The 20,547-nt window shown below is 36.7% G+C and overlaps 1 protein-coding gene across 5 annotated transcripts in view; it reads left to right on the top strand.

Moving 5' to 3' along the window:
* AHCYL2 (adenosylhomocysteinase like 2) overlaps positions 1–20,547 on the top strand; it is a 140,469-nt gene that overhangs the window by 113,947 nt on the left and 5,975 nt on the right. For all 5 annotated transcript variants that reach the window (XM_051962965.1, XM_051962966.1, XM_051962969.1 and 2 more), the window contains exons 5-13: positions 994–1,096; positions 2,701–2,795; positions 5,152–5,258; positions 7,256–7,372; positions 10,373–10,436; positions 10,919–11,007; positions 12,321–12,391; positions 13,350–13,444; positions 20,274–20,372. In XM_051962965.1, the coding sequence (XP_051818925.1) occupies positions 994–1,096; positions 2,701–2,795; positions 5,152–5,258; positions 7,256–7,372; positions 10,373–10,436; positions 10,919–11,007; positions 12,321–12,391; positions 13,350–13,444; positions 20,274–20,372 (840 nt within the window). The remainder of the gene's footprint in view (positions 1–993; positions 1,097–2,700; positions 2,796–5,151; positions 5,259–7,255; positions 7,373–10,372; positions 10,437–10,918; positions 11,008–12,320; positions 12,392–13,349; positions 13,445–20,273; positions 20,373–20,547) is intronic.

Raw genomic sequence — 20,547 nt, 5'->3', positions numbered from 1 at the left:
TATGTTAAATACGATATAGGTATACATATTTATACAGTTACCTTGTTGTACAAGAAAGATCAGATTTAGGAAGAAGGTAAAAATAACCTGAGAAGAAAAAACAAAAATGCAAGCCAACAATAACAGAAAGAGTGGAAATGCTATGTTGTGGTCCATACTCATTTCCCAGTGTTCTTTCTCTGAGTGTAGCTGGTTCTGTTCATTACTGATCAATTAGAAGTGATTTGTATCCTCTCATTGTTGAAGAAAGCCACTTCCATCAGAATTGATCATCATGTAATATTGTTGTTGAAGTGTATAATGATCTCCTGGTTCTGCTCATTTCACTCAGCATTACTTCATGTATGTCTCTCCAAGCCTCTCTGTATTCATCCTGCTGGCCATTTCTTATGGAATAATAATATTCCATAGCATTCATATACCACAATTTATTCATCCATTGACCAAGTGAAGGGCATCCCTTCAATTTCTAGTTTCTAGCCACTACAACAAGGGCTGCCATAAACATTTTTGCACATACATTCCCTTCTTTAAGATCTCTTTGGGATATAAGCCCAGTAGTAACAATCTTTATGAAAATACCAACAAATGAATTTGGATAGAATTCCAGGGACTGTATCTAGGATTCCCCGATCTATGTGGGAATAAAAAAAGTATCCCTCTCCTTCCTGTCAGCCTCTCTCCTTCCTGCTTTCTTCTCCTTTCTCTCTCACTTTAAGCCCTCATTCTTGATACCCCTTGATTATAGCCATTCAGATAAATTGTAATTCTATTAATTTTTCCAAATTGGTTCATACTGTTTTTGTGGATATATCTCATACTCTCACACACAAAGCTGAGGGTCTTCTAGCAGCAAGAGCTAATGGAGGAATTTAGAATGCTTCATAATGAACACTTTTATTTCTGATAAACAAGCTAGCAACCTCTCTGCTTGGCTGTTTGCTTTTGGAGCCATCCTCAATGACACTCTATTTCTTTGTCCTCTTAATGTAGGTACTCATGGAGACACTGAGTGCTTTAGGGGCTCAGTGTCGGTGGGCTGCCTGCAACATCTACTCTACCCTCAATGAAGTGGCTGCTGCCCTTGCAGAAAGTGGTAGGAAAATGCCTGTTCATTATATGTATAATGTGCTTTATACAAAGTGGGACCTGGGGAAAGAGGCTGAGGGAGAGAATGGCTATCTATCTGTTTAATATAAGTGTTTCATGTGAGTCTGCCAAAACCTTACTAGCTATAGGATTCTTCTCTCCAGGTAGCATGAGTACCAGATATGGATTTTTTTTCCCGAATCTTCTGTTTTTGCTTCTCTCCTATCATTTATAATGAAGTTGACATGTTACTTACACAGTCATCTAATGTGTAACCGTTATTGAAGATTGGTTTATTCTGTATTATTAGTTACTGTAATACTGGATCAGATATTTTGACATGTTATTATTTGGACACTTATGATTTTGTCTTTAAATATATGTTTTCTCTTTAAAGGAAAATATTATGGATTCCTTCCCCAGAAAGAGAGGTAGACTGGAAAGTCAACCACCAAAATAGTACATTCCTATTTTCCTATAAATAATTTACCCTCATTTAAAACTAAGTATTTCTGCCTCACCAATTAAGAGATCAACCTGGAAAATGAATATTTTATCATAACTTCCAAATCTCTACCCCTGGAAGGCTAGGAAAATGAAGTAAATCTAGGCACTTAGATATATTTCTGATCTTTGCCCTCAATTGCTGATACCCTGGGGTTTCAGTGCCTGGGAGCATGATAGAGGTGAACTTTGGAAACCCTTCCAAAACCTGACCCTTTCTTTTGCCCTCACTAATAATTGTAGCACTTTATTCCTTCCATCACTTAGAGGCTTTTGGCAGAGTGCAAAGAGTCCTGAACTTGGGAATTGGAGCATCATTCTGATCCCAGCTTTCTGCTCATCTGGCCTGTTTGCCAGATCAGTGCTCTAGGCCTTGGCCTCTTCCTCTATAAAATGAGGGGCTTGACTTATTATCTCTAAAGCCTCTTCTAGTTTAAAGTTCTCTTGTATTAGTATAGCCCAAATGTATTTACAACACCAGATAAGGATTCTGTTGATTGTATAAAATTGAATCAGATGGAAATACCTACATTTAAGTAATTTACAGTCTAGTGTGTGAGATAATTTAATATCCAAATAACTAATATGATAAATGTTGTGATGTGTGGTAAAGATCCTTTAAAAAAAAAAAAGTATAATTAAGTTACCAATGAAGTCCAGAGAAGTTAGTACTTTAGCTTTGTGATTGGGAAGGAATTATGGGTGACCCTTTGAGCTGGGCCTTTACTGGAGAATGAATGTTTTAAGTATAGAGATGGATGGGGAGCAGTCTGGACAAAGGGAAAGGGAAACCCAGGCCTGTTTGTGGGGTAGTCAGTGCTTCGTGGAGGGAGGAGGAGGGACTTGTCCCTGATTTCTTTGCTGCCCCATTTAGCATTAGAAGAAAACCTGGTTCTATGCTTTGGATTCCCTTGCTCTCTAGGCATATGAAAGCAGAAAGTACCTCGAGAGACAAGAAGTCCCCAAGCGGAACCAAAGGAAGTGGCCAGAGAATAGAGACTAGGACCAGAGGTTCCATCTGTGAGCAGGGGGTGGCCAGGGCTATTAGGACCTTCTGCCTTTACTTCCTCCCAAGCCTTGTGGTATTTCTTTGTCCTTTTCCCACAGGATTCCCTGTCTTTGCGTGGAAAGGAGAATCAGAAGATGACTTCTGGTGGTGCATTGACCGCTGTGTGAATGTAGAGGGGTGGCAGCCCAACATGGTGGGTCAGATCCCAGGATCGGCGGGGGTGGGCTGGCCAGCAGCTGCGTGGGGCTCAAAGCATGGCCTTAGGCAGGAACCAGACACAGCGCGAAGCCTCTGCGAGGAAGGCCTTGCTCTGGGTTTTTTCAGATAGGCCAGTCGTTTGTGGTTTCCTTTCCTTAAGAGCTTTTTAGAAAAGCTGGGGGACAATTAGATGGTATTATAAATGGAGAGCTGGATCTGGAGTCCAAATCCAGTTGTGTAACCCTGGGCTAAGTTACTTAACCTCTATTTGCCTCAGTTTCTGCTTCTGTAAAATGGGATCTTATTAGCACCAGTCGCCTGGGCTTATTGAGAGAATCAGAAGAGAAGGAAATTGGAAAGTGCATAGCACAGTGTTTGGTACATAGTCAGCACTATTTCAGCATTAGCTATCATTACTATTATTGTCAGTGACAGTGTACCTAAATTTTTTTCAGGAATTTTAGGGAATTTTCTATGGTTGGACTCTTCTAATGTAGAGTTTTATAAAAACCTCAAGTGCCTTGATTAATATTGATGAAAGGATTTTTCAAATAAAAGATGACAAGAGAAATTGATTATTTGTTTGAGGGTATTTATATTAATCAATGGCATTAAAAGTCTTCCCAAATTTCAGACATTCCATATTACAAAGGTGGATAGTGAAACAGGTTCCCCAAAAGACCTGATCATTGTAAGCCCTCTCTCTATAGATCCTAGAGAAACTTCTGTGTAAAACATTCAAGATGTTTTCATTTCACTCTTCAACATTCACCAATACCACCACCACTATAAAAGTAACCTGACTGTTCTACTTAAAGAAGATTAGAGACTTAGAGATGAATGGCACATTTGGATGCTGACTAAGAGAGACAAAGGTGTATAAAGACAGTCATTGGTTATTTTTTACAGCACTCCTGCATACCACTGAGAGGAAAGATTAATGAATTAATTCAGAAACCCCTAAATTTCTGAACCTAATCATTGTTTGCAACCAAAAGGGAAGGGAAGATAAGAATTTACACAGCACCATTTTACAAATATTATCTCATTTGATCCCCACAACAGCTCTGGGAGGTAGGTGCTATTATTATTATTACCATTTTAACTGACTGTATATTAATAGGGAATTTAGCAGTGGTGGGAAAGAATATGAAAAATAAAAGTAAAGGGATTTTTCCAGAGGAAGAAAGACATAATTCTAACCATCAATCAAGGGGAAGCACAAGTTTATACCAGAATGTTTATTAACTGTATAAAATTCCTATGGTTAATTGAAAAAGAATAAGATAATGTCAGGGAAAGCTTTACTCCAAAAAAGTGTGGTCTTACATCTGATGCTTTGAGCTCTATCAAGGTCTAGTGTTTTTGTTGTTGTTGTTGTTTGGTTTCTACCATTCTGGAGATTACTAAAGAGTGATTAAAAATATTTTTATAACCAAAATAATATTCAGTTCTCATTGGTTATATTCATTAATAATTAAGGAAGGCAGCTACCTTCTGTGAACCCAAGGAAATATGAAAATTGGAGGGAAAAGGTAGGAATCTGTAATCCAGTGTTGCCAGTTGTTTCATTATTCTCAACAGTAATAGGAAAGTTTTGTTAGAATTTTGTCAAATTCAGAATAACAAAACTTTAACATTAAAAAAAAAAAACTAAGTAAACTACATCTATATAATTCTCCTCATCTACCGGTATATTAAGTTTGTCAGGAAAAAAAAAGAATTAAGATTTGCCTCGTTTTACCTATTCTTATGCTCACCAACCATCTCTTTAGCAATACATTTTATAGTTTTCTCAGAAATTGAAATCAAACTCAGCTAGCCTATCTTTTTTTCAGAAATTCAGAATATTTACTCTTGTATTCTCTATATACTTTCAATTATCACTGACATTGATACAATCACATTGCTCACTTCTAATGCCCAAGTAATGTAAACTTTTTAAATTCAGCTAAGTGCTTTCATTGTAGATCCTGACGTATCTTGCATGTCAACTCCTAATTAGTCATTTTGACCTAACCTTTTTGAGTGCAAGAAATTTATCATTTGGACTTTTGACTTGGTCTTGATGTATGGAGAATGCCATATGGGAAGGTCATTTTGCTGTGAGAAATATAACTCTAACCCATTATACCATTTAGAAATTTATTCTAGTGTAATAATTAGAGATCTTTTTTGCAAATTTTTAGCATTGACTGCAAGTCCTATTAGGATGATTTTTGTAATAAACCTGAAGAATTGAAAAGTCAGTAAATAAATCAGGTTCTAGAATGAGACCCAGAGGAGCAAGTGTAACTATAAGCCTATCAGCAAATTGAATAGTATAATTATTACAGTTCTTATTTTTGCAGATCCTGGATGATGGAGGAGACCTAACCCATTGGATTTATAAGAAGTATCCCAACATGTTTAAGAAAATCAAGGGTATAGTAGAAGAGAGTGTTACAGGAGTTCACAGGTAAGAAGCATCATGGAAACATTTGCTTTATCTAGACTAGATTCATCATTTTTTTAACCAACATAGTGTACTATAATGGAAAGAATATTGTAGGTTAGAATACCATAGTTCAAGTCCTAAGGCTCTCATATATGAGTTTGTAACTTCAGGCAAATTTTTGAATTTCAGCAAGCTAGTTTCTTCATTGAAAAAGTAAGAGTACTTACCTTACAAGATTATTGTGAAGAAAGTACTTTGTAAGTCATAAAGTATGACATAAATATAAGTTCTCCCTCCCATGCTGGAAATTGTAGCATAATTTGATTGTAATAAGTTTTTATTTTTATTTTACCCTTAGAATCACATTGGTCAAGCTAATTTTTCCTTTTAAACTGTCCCCTCTTCCTAATGTTCCTGTTATTCTTAAGAGCACTGTTATCTCCCAGTCATCCAGGTTATAAGCTGTGTCATCCTCAACTCCTCACTTGCACTCTCTCCCCTTGTATCCAAATGGATTGTTAGATTTTACCATTCCTACCTTCACAGCATTTCTCTTTCTCTCTGCTTATATAGTCACTCCCCAGGTATGGATCCTCATCCTCTCAAGTCCACCAAAATGGTTTTTATAAAGTGCAGGTCTAACCATGTCACCCTTTACTCAGTAAATGCCAGTAGTGGTTCCTCATGATCATCAAGATCAAATGAAAAGTGCTCTCTTCTGCATCAGAAGCCTTTACCACCATGGTCTCTTGGTCCTTTCTCTTCTATTCTGCTCCCTTCCATATACACTGTAATCAGCCTTTTGGCCTTTTAGCTGATCCTTACACACATCATTTTCTCTTGAACCCAATACCTTTTCACTAACTGTTCCTGAAACCTGGAATGCTGTTCCTCCTCACATTCCACTATCTACTTTCCTGATTTCCTTCAAGACTGCTCAAACCCTAGCTGTTGCAAGAGCCATTTCCAGGTCCTTTTCCTATTTTATACTCTTCCCTCTGAGAAAATTTTCTATTTAAGCTTCTTGTATCTAATAGTATAATTATATATTGCATATTGTCTTCTTAAGGGCAGGGATTGTGTTTTTGCCTTTCTTTTTGTCCTCACTACTTAGCACTGTGCCTGGCACATTGTAAGCATTGAATAAATGCTCACTGACTAATTGACTATTCAGACTCCTGTTTTTAGATTTGATGATATAAGTCAGAAAGAGAGAAAATCATTCTCACTGTTCCCACTTGATAGAACATTTTCTTCTTTGAGCTTCTTTTCACAATTATTGGTTGACTTTGTATTATTTCTAAAAAATACCATTACAGTGTATTTCAGTCATTTGGTGCTGAAGTTTAAGGAATGCAAACATTATTGGCCAAATTTTACAGATAATATTCCAAGAAGTAAAGTAACTTGCCTGTAGGTGTCTAGCTAAGGTTTGAGGCCAGAATAAAACCCCCCTCAATAAGTTAGGAGTCAGAGTTCCTGTTTCCTATTCCTCAGAAGACCACTAACTCTTGGAGTGACATTGGGGTCTCTTCTGCTCATTGTATTTCAATTGTAAAGTGCAGAATCTGAAACAAAAGCTGTAAAGCAATAACTTTAAAATGGCACCACAGCTTATCAAAAGAATCCCACTTTTTAAAGCCTGTAAAAGTCAAAGTCATTCCATGCTAGTAAAAAGGACAGTATGATCCTAGGGATGATATATTGTTTTGGCATTGGAAATCTTTATTCTTTTTGATTCATTTTGTTATCTTGAATAAGTTTCTTGTTCCCTTTGGTCTTCTGGTTATGAATTTCTCATTCATTAGACATTTGTTATAAAACTGTGTCAGATACTTGAGGCACATATACAAATAAATAAGACATCTTCCCTGTCCATGAGGAGTGGTGATGGAGTATTACAAGGAGAGAGCAATAAAATGTAGCAAAAAGGCCCAAAGTGGGACTCCCTCAGAATTGAGCCCAATGCAGTGTTTGTCTCAGTAGCTCACGTTCTTCTCTCTCCCTCTCCCTCATAGGCTCTACCAGTTATCCAAGGCTGGGAAGCTGTGTGTGCCAGCCATGAATGTCAATGATTCAGTCACCAAACAGAAGTTTGACAATCTCTACTGCTGTCGGGAGTCCATTCTTGATGGGTATGTCACAAACATCTCTAGGGAATGCTTCAGTTGGCCAGTAGTGGCTCTGAGCTCCTTTTCTGGACAAATGCTGTGGGTGGAGGTCGGATTAGGCTCTGGGATTATAAGTATTTTGTGCCTAGCATTTAATAACTAAGATTTGTGATTACAAAAGTTATGTGTTATTTAGAAAAATGTCTAGTTCATTCATTGCTCAGTGGTTGGCGTTCCCATCTTCTGTGAAGTCAGTGACTGAAACCAGTCTGAGGAAGCAATCTTTTTGCTAGAAATCTGTAATAGCAAGTGCTTCTAGCTCTTAAACTAGCTCTTCATGATCATATAACAGTTGTCTGTGGCTGACAACTTACACTGGATGCATCATAATTTTCAGTGGCAATTATAAAGTATTATGGCTTTCTAGCCTTAGTTATATCTATAGCAGCAGCAGCCAAGATGTTGGGATCAAAGAAGAATCAAATTGCCATCTACAAACTCTTTTTTAAAGAGGAAGAAATAGTCACTAGCCAAGAACGATGTCCATATGACAAAGCCCCCCTGAGTTAGCAGAGGAGAATGTGTCCAACTTCCATGTTGTGAAGACCATGTAGGCCTGGATGTTTCCTGGCTCTGAGATTTTTATCAGTCTGCATAGAGACACTTGTATTAATACCTTATCAGTAAGGAAGTGCAGTATCTTTAGAATGTTTTCACCTGACCCTTGAGATTGTGCCTGCTGTGCTTTGAAGAAATTATTTTGGCTTGCCTTGGTGAGCAACCTGCCTGATTTACATGGGATAAAGGTGACAGGGACATATACAGATGAAATGATACTCTCCCTGATGTTGGGTCAACAACAGAATTCAATTTAGAGCTTTTTTGGTTATGGATATAGTCAACATCTCTAACTAAAACTATAGATTTCTTCATATTGAGTAAAATTTGGGGGAAATAAAGTATTAGAATGACAAAGGCTGACCATCCAGAAGAACTTGTATAGACACTGTTATGACTCCTTTTTTCCTTTTTTTCTTATACCTTCTTCCTGACTCTCTCACCTAAATTTAGGAAAGAAGCTTAGTAATGCCCTCTATGAAGCTTTTAAATTGTTACTTAGTAGTGTTTGAGTTAGAAAATTGTTTTGCCAGATGGTTTCCAACATATTGTGTTGAGACGTCACACAGGTGATGGAAAAAGGAAGAATGGACAAATGGACTGCATACCCAATAAACAAGCCATTTACCAAGGTTTCTTTACCTTCCAGACTCTTAGCAGTGAGTTCTGAAATTTAGTTACATAGAACTTAAGGGTGACATGTTGCTTCAAAATGTTTCTGGCAGTGTGATTATTGAATACCAGTGCTATTATTAGTCGTCATCACTTCCTGTTTGCTTGTATTGATCATATTAATTGAGAGATTGCTGAGTGCAAGGCTAAGGCTTATAGATTGCTCAATGATCATAGCTGTACTTTAGATGCTTAGTAGGTAATTTATCTGTCACATGCTTAGTAGAGAACATTTTGCTGCCAAAAAGGGAAGTTTTTCTAAAGAAAATTCGTACAGATAATGGAAAGATAAGGCAAAGGAGTTGTGTGCTCCAGAGTACAGCCCAAGTGAGAAGGAAGAACTTTAAGATCTAGAGCTACACCTTGGCTGTAGACTCCATGAAAGGAAGCCTATGTGACTAACTTTGTATCCAAAGCATTCCAGAAATGATCCCCTTTAACATGGTCAAAGGATACCAGTGCCCAGTGACAGTTGAGGTTTTGGAACATTTGAGTTTCATTAGGGAGTATGTGTGAGGATTTGCCTTCCATAGCTGCAAAGAGGCCTGAAGTGGTTTTTCGGTTAAAAAGTAAACCATGAATTGGGTACTTATAGAGGGCCCAAGGATAAGCTAAGCTAGGGAAAAGTTCAGGAAGAAGCACTCACCCAGCAAGTGTCACCTTTCAGGGAAGCTCTTCCTGACTGTTGTCTTTGCTGTCTTTTCCTCTGACCTTGAGACATTGACTCCATAAGATCACGAGGCCTGAACTGAATAGGCAAAGTCTATTGGGAGCTGGGTGCCAGTCACACTCCCAAGATTTCAGTGGTATTATTTCTTCTACTCCACCTTTTAGTGTTTTTTGGGGGTTCTGCAGTGGGATCACCAACATCTGAATGAGAAAGCTTTGACATTTCTTGTAGTTTAAAAGATTCAGAGAGATAAGCTCATCAGTATGATTTTTAAATTTTATTTGCTGATTAATACTGAGAACCACCATGTTCTTTTACATGAATACTGTCACAGACCAACTAATTTCTCTTTATTAGGATACCAGTTCTTATCCTATACACTTAATTAACGTCCACAATATACAGGGTATTTATGTTGAATATTCTAAGATAAAGGCATGACTTCTCCCCTTTCCCATTATCAAATGAGATTATATGTATATACGGTGCTTAGCATAGTAGGTGCTATATAAAAGCTTATTTGTTTCCCTCTCTCATTAAGAAAGCAAGAAAAACAAAGCACTGTCAAATGTGCATTGATAAGCAAAACAAATTTCTGCATTGGCCATGTTTAAAAAATAAGTCTCTATTTATACCCTGAATTCATTGACTTTCTGTCAGGAAGAAGATAGAGTATGGTATCATTAGTCTTTTGAAATTGGATTTGATCATTGAATTGATCAGAATTCTCAAATCTCTCAAAGTTTGTCTTTACATTGTTATTAATTGTACAAATGATTCTCCTGGTTCTTCACTCTGCATCAGTTTATGTAAGTTTTCCCTGGTTTCTCTGATGTAATCCTCTTCATCATTTGAAACCTCAGATAAGTTTTTAAGGGGATACCTCTCTCTGAGACTTTAAATAATTTTTTTTTTCTGAAGGTGTTCAAAACTTGATTTCCTTTCTGAATTTTACAAAGAAGAACTACAGTGCAAATTGAAATGATGCCGTCTGGCATAAAGGGACAAATAAGGTAGGCAGCAAGTTGTTCTAATACCTAATTGGTATTTTTTCCCTCCCCCAGGCTTAAAAGGACAACAGACATGATGTTTGGTGGGAAGCAAGTGGTAGTCTGTGGCTATGGAGAGGTAACGTTTAGTCTTTCACAGAACTGGTGATTAAATGTTTTCATCTAAATACTTGTCTTGATCGCACACATTAGAGAAGGTCTAGATGTGGGTCAGAGAATTTCTCCATTCTTTAACTCTAGAATGTTATTTTGAAGGCCCATTTAATTAGAACAGTTTGTCATTTTTTTCTCTTTTCAATTTACCATCTTCTCTCATCTTGATTTTCTGACTTGTTCTTGTCCCACTGTTTGTGATGTTCTTTTAGCTTGTGTTTTGAATGCAGTTCGTGAGTGTGGGTGTTTTTGTATATATGAATGTGTGAGGCAAGAGGCTGCAGAGGTGTTTCTGAGGCAGCATTCATTTCTTTGTTTTCTTTTTCCTCCCCTAAGCAGGGATCTTTTCAGTGACATTCCTAGGGGTGGTCGTAGAGGGCTTCCAGAATCTTGCCAAGATTTTGAGAAATAACCTCTGTGAGTGATTTTCTTTTCACTTCTCTTTAGGTGGGGAAAGGGTGCTGTGCCGCCCTGAAGGCCATGGGTTCCATAGTGTATGTGACTGAGATTGACCCCATCTGTGCTCTGCAGGCCTGGTAAGCATTGAAAAGGAGCTGTATGTTCTTCTTGACACCTCTCATCTTTTCTCCCTTCCCCTTAAATCCCATGGCTTTGATCTAATTAGGATCAAGAAAGAAATTTTCTTTAGTAGCCATGTTTCTTAGTTCCTGACAGCTTCTGACAAAAGCTAGCAACCTTTAAGGTGACATATGCTGCTTCTCCACCAAGTTTCTCTAAGAATGTGCCTGCTTTCCACCATAAATGAATTCAATGGTATGAGAATGTGGCCCAGATTTATGGATGAATTGTATTTATTATTTTACATTTGTTTTAATTCATGAGTTTTGTGATGTTATTTTTTCTTTTCCCTTATTGCTAAATAAATGGTTATATTTAAGAGCGAAAGTTTAAAAAAAAAAATGACGTGGCATTTCCCGGGCTAATCTGTTCAACCATATGATGATTATAGCATTGAAAGTCTAAACTAAAATTTAGAATTCCTGTAGAAATAGAACAGAGAAGAGATTACTCAGACCTAGGACATAAAAAGCCATTTTCCTTCTCATGTTCAGTCCTAGCTTTTTGAGCAAATTGATTGCTTTCTTTTCCCGTTATGTGTATTTGTGTTTAAAATAATTTTATTTAATTTTTACAAAGATCCAGATTTTCTCCCTCCCAACTTTTTAGCCTCTTTCCAATTGAGGCAAAACAAAAACAAACAAAACAACCCATGCTACAAACATGTGTGTGTAATCAAGCAAAGCAAATTCTTGCATTGTCTATATCCCCCCAACCCCCGCAAAAAAAGCCTCAGTCTGCACTCAGTCCATCAGTTCTTTAACAAAGTATAGGTAGCATATTTTATCATGAAACCTCTGAAATTGTGGTTGGTCATTATATTGGTCAGAGTTTCAAAGTCTTTAAAATTTGTCTTTACAGTGTTCTTATCTAAGTGGAGGCATCTAGGGCAGATGAATAGTCAGTAAACCCTTTTGATTACTATAAGTCAAGGCTCAGCCATATGACAGGACTTACTATTTATATTACTATAATATGAATTATAGCACCACAGCACACTGAAATACAATGAAGATCAGTATCTCACTACCACCCTAATTCTTGAAATTCTTGAAACTGACTCTTAGTTCCTTGCTATTTGAAGACCTTTTTTTTTTTTTAAATGCTATGTATACTGAGAAGATATTATTCTCAGTATTAGGAATAATCCAAGTAATATCAAGAAGACCCAGTAGGGAGACTTGGTATTAACTTTTAAGTTGCTGTGCAACTCTTTTCTCTTTCCATTCCTGTCCCCTTGGATTAAGTATTTGGGTTTTATTCTCTACAGCATGGATGGATTTCGACTTGTGAAACTGAATGAGGTCATCCGGCAGGTGGACATTGTCATCACTTGTACAGGTAGGATTGTGACAATAGAAATGGATGAGGTAAAGTAGTATGTCAGGAATCAAAAACAGTGAAACTTAATAAAAATATTCTAGGCAAACTAAAAAATAAATATCAGAGGTAAGAGTTTCCCAGAATCAGTATCTTATTAATTTTCCAGCCTCCCTGGAGGGTATAATCCAAAGTGTGGCTCTGGTAAAAACTGACCCCGTGTACTTCAGTTTAGACAATCTCAGAAAGAGAAGTACATTCAGGTGCTTTTTTAGAGTTCATGAAAGTATTTCTTTGAGTGATAACCCCAATAAAGGAGGAGGATCTCTTTGGGTATACAGAATTTAAACCTGCACCTCTTGTTTTGCATACCCACTTCATTCATCTCCAACCATCGCCATAGAGTTCCTTCTCAATTAGTCCTGGTGATAGAGACAAACAGTATATTAAAGCACTTACTCTAAAGTAGGAAAAATTGTGTTCAAATCCCAACAGTTTACAACATCTATGAATTTAAGGCAAGGCATTGGATGTCCCTGTATCTCATGTTCCCCAGCTTTAAAGCGAGAGACCCTTTGAGGTCCTTTCCAATTCTACATCAACGACCCTTTCTTCAAGGCAACATTAAAGTAAAGTTGTTCATAGTGGGGAGAGAAAGGAGCTAATCCAATTGGCTCCCAAACCCCTCAAAAAAAATGAATTTTAAGTTTTGGAAGGAAGACAGGAAGAGCAGTCCTCATTTTCTTTGATTTAATCCTGTAACATCTTCCTTGTATTAAAACTACATGACATAGAAATAGTGACAGTTTCATGCATAACTCAGTAGATCTTTGAAATTCCAACTTGGAGGGAACACCTCAAATAGTTTAAAAAATAGCTGTGTCTTTGTAGCCTCAGGGAAAGCTAGAAGAGGAGAAGAGATAAGGAGAAGTTGTGTCTGCTTTATGCATCTTACTCATTGTCTAAATTTCTTTTTAAGGTAATAAGAATGTGGTGACAAGAGAGCACTTAGATCGCATGAAGAACAGCTGCATCGTTTGTAACATGGGACATTCCAATACTGAGATTGATGTGGTAAGAGACATACAAGTTCCCATCAGCTTCTTTTCTGCTCCCAGGAGCTGCTACAGAGGATACTGAAAACTTGAGAGAAGGGAGAGACAAAGGTCATTGTGCATCCTTACTGGGGATCACCTGACTGGCTCTCCCACAGTGAGTTTTTTTTTTTTTCCCAAGCTTGTGCTTTTTGATATGACAAAGTTTCTTCCCAACTTAAATATTCACATGGGAGCCTTTTCCCATCACATGCTTGAGACTTATGTTTCCACTCCTATAGATGTAAATCTTGGAAAGTACTTGATTATTTTAGCTCTTTGACCTTTTCAGTCTCCCTCTAGACATTTTCTCTTTACTATGTTAACTAGGTCTCTGGTTATTTATAATTATGATAGAGATATTTTCTGCATTGTATTATCATCAGACTTGGAAAATGCATCATCCTCATCCTTTTTCTTTGCTATTTATCCTAATTATGTTTACTCAGACATAGCACCAGATCTCACTGTATTATTCATAATAGTGAATTAGAAGATATTATATACTTATTTCCAAACTTATTAGAATCAGTGAATGTATAACTTTCACTCTAGCTTTAAATTCTCATTTCATATTCCTTCCACAGTTGTATTTCTCTGTGGGTAGCTGGCTCAAGACAAACTCTCATCACCATTGGGTACTCTGATTGTGCATCAGTATTACTTAGCAAGGAATTATTGATGTATTGAGACTCCTCCTTAACTATCTTTTTTATTCAGGCTGCTTTCTGTAACTCTCTTAGCTGGAAAAACATTTTTCTAAGCCCTACTTCTGTCTCTGGGGTGCCTAAGTGGTACAGTTCCACTGTGCTCTCCCATAATGTTCCAATTATTAATTTAGTTGGTTTGATTTTCTTGGTAGTTCCTTATGTGTGCCACATAATTTCTATGCTGAAAGATCAGATCATTAAATTTCAAAATCTCCTCTTCCCCCCCTACCACCAGTCCCATGAAACATAGAACTATATATACCAAATCAGCCCTTAATTCCTTCTTAAATCATTCTAATTGGCTCTTCCTCAGATGAGAAGATCCCAAAAGGAAGGAGTGGTATTGCCCTGAATCCTGTTAGGAAATTAGGTGAGGAAAAAGGAATTCTATGAAACCCTAACTATGTGACCACGTCTCAGCCTCAGTTTTCTATATTATAAAGTACCAATAAGTCTACCCATATTATCTACTTTATGAGATTTTTTAAAAAATCAAATTAGATAATGGACATACTATTCATACTATTTATATAACACTTATTATCACAGCTTAAGACTACCTTTGAAATATCCCGAGAGTTTCTAACTAAATCATAGGTTTCTTTCAGGATTCTTTCCAATACATCCTTTTGATACAACTTTGCTGAAAGTTTTCTTTGTGCTTAGCTTATTAAGGTTTCCACCAAACTGGGGGGGGAAACAAAGAACATCTAACCAGATATAGTTTTCTTCCCCAAAACCAAACTAGAATTTAAACAGCTTTTTAGAATAAAAAATAGGAGATACCGTATATACTCGAGTATAAGCCGCCCCGAATATAAGCTGAGACCCCCTAATTTTAACCCAAAAATCTGGGAAAACTTATTATATCAGTAGGTTTAGGTAGCGCACCGGTGCCTGCAGAGAAGGAGAGTGCTGGTATACGTATGTAGAGTGGTTGCCAGCATTAGTATACAGTCCAGTTACCGACTGTGATACTAAAGGAACAGCTGCATCACTGTAGCAATGGCCGGCCCTGTAGTATCACAGTCGGCACTCGGGCTGTATACTACACGGCAGGGGAGCATTCAAAGGGATATTTACACATGTTTTATCTAGTGACTTGAGTATAAGCCAAGGAGGGGATTTTCTGCCCAATTTTTGGGCAGAAAAACTTGGCTTATACTCGAGTATATACGGTAAGTACCTGCTGGTTTTGAAGATGCTTTGAGGCTATCAGCCTCACCAACAATAAATAAGTAGAAACATACAAGCTTCCATATTTTGTGTCTTCCCAATAATTGACTTACAAAGGAAATTCCTTAAGTTTTGAACATATTTTTAGGGACATGACTTGATATTTTTGTCAGATATATGTTTTATACAAATTCACAGAACTTTGTACCATTTAGGTATTATGGTTTAGCAGTTCCGATAGAACAGTAATGAATTGAACCAGCTACACCCAGCAAAAGAACTCTGGGAGATGATTATGAACTACTACATAGACTTCCCAATCCCTCTATTTTTGTTCGCCTGCATTTTTAATTTCCTTCACAAGCTAATTGTACACTATTTCTTTTTTTTTTTTTTTTAATAACTTTTTATTGACAGAACCCATGCCAGGGTAATTTTTTACAACATTATCCCTTGCACATACTTCTGTTCCAATTTTTCCCTCCCTCCCTCCACCCCCTCCCCCAGATGGCAAGCAGTCCTATATATGTTAAATATGTCATAGTATATCCTAGGTACAGAAGGTAGAAATAACCCAGGAAGAAAAACAAAAATGCAAACAGTTTACATTCATTTCCCAGTGTTCTTTCTTTGGGTGTAGCTGCTTCTGTCCATCCTTGATCAATTGAAACTGAGTCAGATCTCTTTGTCAAAGAAATCCACTTCCATCAGAATACATCCTCAAACAGTATCATTGTTGAAGTATATAATGATCTCCTGGTTCTGCTCATTTCACTTAGCATCAGTTCATGTAGGTCTCTCCAAGCCTCTCTGTATTCATCCTGCTGGTCATTTCTTACAGAACAATAATATTCCATAACATTCATATACCACAATTTACCCAACCATTTGCCAATTGATGGGTATCCATTCATTTTCCAGTTTCTAGCCACTACAAACAGGGCTGCCACAAACATTTTGGCACATACAGGTCCCTTTCCCTTCTTTAGTATCTCTTTGGGGTGTAAGCTCAGTAGTAACACTGCTGGATCAAAGGGTATGCACAGTTTGATAATTTTTTGGGCATAATTCCAGATTGCTCTCCAGAATGGTTGGATTCGTTCACAACTCCACCAACAATGCATCAGTGTCCCAGTTTTCCCACTCCAACATTCATCATTATTTTTTCCTGTCATCTTAGCTAATCTGACAGGTGTGTAGTGGTATCTCAGAGTTGTCTTAATTTGCATTTCTCTGATCAATAGTGATTTGGAACACTCTTTCATATGAGTGGAAATAGTTTCAATTTCATCATCTGAAAATTGTCTGTTCATATCCTTTAACCATTTATCAATTGGAGAATGGCTTGATTTCTTATAAATTAGAGTCAATTCTCTCTATATTTTGGAAATGAGACCTTTATCAGAACCTTTAACTGTGAAGATGTTTTCCCAGTTTGTTGCTTCCCTTCTAACCTTGTTTGCATTAGTTTTGTTTGTACAAAGGCTTTTTAATTTGGTGTAATCAAAATTTTCTATTTTGTGATCAATAATGGTCTCTAGTTCATCTTTGGTCACAAATTTCTTGCTCCTCTACAAATCTGAGAGATGAACTATCCTATATTCCTCTCATTTATTTATAATCTCATTCTTTATGCCTAAATCATGGACCCATTTTGATCTTATCTTGGTATACAGTGTTAAGTGTGGGTCCATGCCTAATTTCTGCCATACTAATTTCCAGTTATCCCAGCAGTTTTTGTCAAATAATGAATTCTTATCCCAAAAGTTAGGATCTTTGGGTTTGTCAAACACTAGATTGCTATAATTGACTATTTTATCTTGTGAATCTTACCTATTCCATTGTTCAACTAATCTATTTCTTAGCCAATACCAAATGGTTTTGGTGACTGCTGCTTTATAATATAGTTTTAGATCAGATACAGCTAGGCTACCTTCATTTGATTTTTTTTTTCATTAATTCCCTTGAGATTCTCGATCTTTTGTTCTTCCATATGAATTTTGTTGTTATTTTTTCTAGATCATTAAAATATTTTCTTGGAAGTCTGATTGATATAGAAGTAAATAAATAGATTAGTTTAGGGAGTATTGTCATCTTTATTATATTTGCTCGGCCTATCCAACCAAGAGCACTTAATATTTTTCCAATTATTTAAGTCTGACTTTATTTGTGTGGAAAGTTTTTTGTAATTTTGCTCATATAATTTCTGACTTTCCTTTGGTAGATAGATTCCCAAATATTTTATGCTATTGACAGTTATTTTGAATGGAATTTCTCTTTGTATCTCTTGCTGTTGGATTTTGTTGGTGATATATAAAAATGCTGAAGATAATGGGGATTTATTTTGTATCCTGCAACTTTGCTAAAGTTAGGAATTATTTCTAATAGCTTTTTAGTAGAATTTCTGGGGTTCTCTAAGTATACCATCATATCATCTGCAAATTGTACACTATTTCAAAGTCCAATTCTTTTGTACAGCAAAATAACTGTATGGACATGCATACATATATTGTATTTAACTTATACTTTAACATATTTAACATGTATCCTGCCATCTGGGGGAGGGGGTGGGGAGAAGGAGAGGAAAAGTTGGAACAAAAAGTTTTCCAACTGTCAATGCTGAAAAATTACCCATGCATATATCTTGTAAATAAAAAGCTATAATTAAAAAAAAGGAATTATGATTTAGGCAGAGGTACCATCTACCTCTTTCTAAAAGAAAGAGAAAAATATTTAGAAAGGTGGATTGATTCCACTCCAAGAAGTTTTGGTTCTCTGAGCCCTCAAGGCCAAAGAATAGGGAGCACATTTTTTTGGCTTTCATAATAGCTCTTTCACCTATGGAGAGCAAATGATACTTGTGTGATCTGTTATTGGAATCAAGAATGTAAGTTTTGAAAACTTGCAAATTTCTATAATCTCAGAAATCTGTGACAGCCTAACAATTATAATACCATAATGTTTTAGATTTATTTTGTGTGCCATGCCATTGGTTTTGAAAGTCTTTATATGCTCAAGGAGATGATTCAATTCAGAAAAAACAATGCTCACCATTCAAAACTATAAAGCTTTTATAGTTTATTCTACAGTACTAATTTATTTTTACTATACCATTAATAGCAGTACCTTTATGTAGCTGGAAAAGGTTATCTTCACGGAACATGGTGGTAGTTCCTTTCCTGGTAGGTAGTTCCACTTAAGAAAATTAAATTATTCATCACAAGATTAACAAAGAAAATGCCATTATAAAGGAATTATACATTTTCAAGGGATATTCTCGGTAAATTGTGATAGCCTATTGAAACATACTTCTTTTCATGTAGGAATATATCAGCCAAATGGAAGGGAATAATCATGTCAGTGGGTTTAAATGTTCTTTCATCTGTTTGTTTGACTTTTTTTGGAAATCTACTCTATATTTTAATATTTGTCTACTGTAAATAATTGCTATTCTTTTGTGAGAACTTGGGGCACTGGTAACTCTTGAGGTTCTCTGGATCTACTGGTTGAGCAGCCTTGTAGGAGATAATTAAACTATGCAGGAATCATTCTAGTTCTTCTATAAAATACAGAACCGGACAAAATAAAAATCTGGTGAGGCGCTTTCAGCCCCTAAAGTTGCAACATCAGAACATAAAACCAAATGAAATGCTAGAGTTTTTAAGCTATGCCAGAATTCTCAATAGGGCACTAATCAGCAAGCATTCAAAAAAGGACAGCTTATAGCTGAGCATGGTGATCTTGGAGGTTATGGCATAGACTACTTGTTTCTAACTTTCTATTGCTTTTGTTTGGGTCAAAATTGTGCTTCTACCATTGTAGGGCAGCAGCTGCCCTACAGTTTCGAGCAGTAAGGAGTTGCCTGAAGTTTTGAGAAGTTGTGTGGCTTATCCAGGATCACAAACAGTACATGCCAGGAGTAGAGCATGTGGCTCTCTATGCACTATGCTATACTATCTTTATTTCCCTTTTGTAATCCATTTATTTGAATTATTTTCAAATCATTTTACATTGTTGTTTTATACAACTCATCAGGGTAATCAGTTTCAAGTTTGTTACCTGAGCGCTCATAGGTTATCCTAAATATATTTTTACTTAAAATAGCATAACTTCCAAAAGAGCCAAAATACTGGCTTTTTTTTTTTTTTTAGATGGGCCTTTTATATTCTAACTGCAGGAACTGTGGGGAGTTTGGGACAGAAATCTCTTCCCTTTCCCTTGGTAGTTTTCATTTTTGTCTTATAGGAGGAAGATGGAAGTGCTTTTTCTAAGGGCAGCCTCACATCTACATTTTGGAACATGAAATATGTGTGTATGTGTATGTGAGCAAACATACATATACACACATATAGAAATATATATGTATATTATATAAAAGTCTAGGGGGACCTGTCATTCCTTCAACATTAGCTCCTAGGATAATGGGACATGGTTATAGAGGCATGAGCCACAGCATACTGTGTGGAGGATTCTTTGCTTTCTTTAACTAATGTCACCCCTGCTTAGTCACTTTTTTCTTGAACTTATGTATTCAGGCTGCACTATACTAATTTGCCTTTGTTTGCATATTGCAAACAAAGTAAAGTAGTTTTAAGGAGCTTTTTTCATATATGTATGCATTCTATATCTTCAACTAAATTGTAAGCTCCCTTGAGGCAGAAATGATATCTCTGGTTACTTTTGTGTATTCCATAGCACTTTAAACTGTGCTAGGAAGAAGTGGGGGCTCAGTATTGATTGGGGGTGTGATAATCTGAGTGAACTCTCACTGGGCCTAAATTTAATCTCCTGAAATAGAATAGTCCCAAGCAGTCTGGGAGAGGTCCTCCTTACGTGGTATGGTAGTTGTGTCCTTCAACTTCCCTATCTTGCACCTCCCCATTTCTGATGGTGCTAATGGTGTGTTTTCTTCATGTGTTTCAGGCAAGTCTTCGAACCCCAGAACTGACCTGGGAGCGGGTGAGATCTCAAGTTGATCATGTAATCTGGCCAGATGGAAAGAGAATAGTGTTATTGGCAGAGGTAAGCAAGCCTGGAAGATTAGGGACAGAATAGTCCTATCAGAGCTGGCACTCCACCAAAAGTTTCAAATAATTGAAAGGAAGGAGTGGTTTCCCTAGGACCACCACTTTCTTTTCAACCTTTCCATAATGCCAGTTTTTTAAGTCAAGAGATTTAATTACTTTTTCCCCATTAC

Source organism: Antechinus flavipes, chromosome 5, assembly GCF_016432865.1.
Source record: "Antechinus flavipes isolate AdamAnt ecotype Samford, QLD, Australia chromosome 5, AdamAnt_v2, whole genome shotgun sequence".
Lineage (NCBI taxonomy): Eukaryota > Metazoa > Chordata > Mammalia > Dasyuromorphia > Dasyuridae > Antechinus > Antechinus flavipes.
The sequence above is the reverse complement of the archived record's forward strand: the minus strand, read 5'-3'. Positions and strand labels throughout refer to the sequence as shown.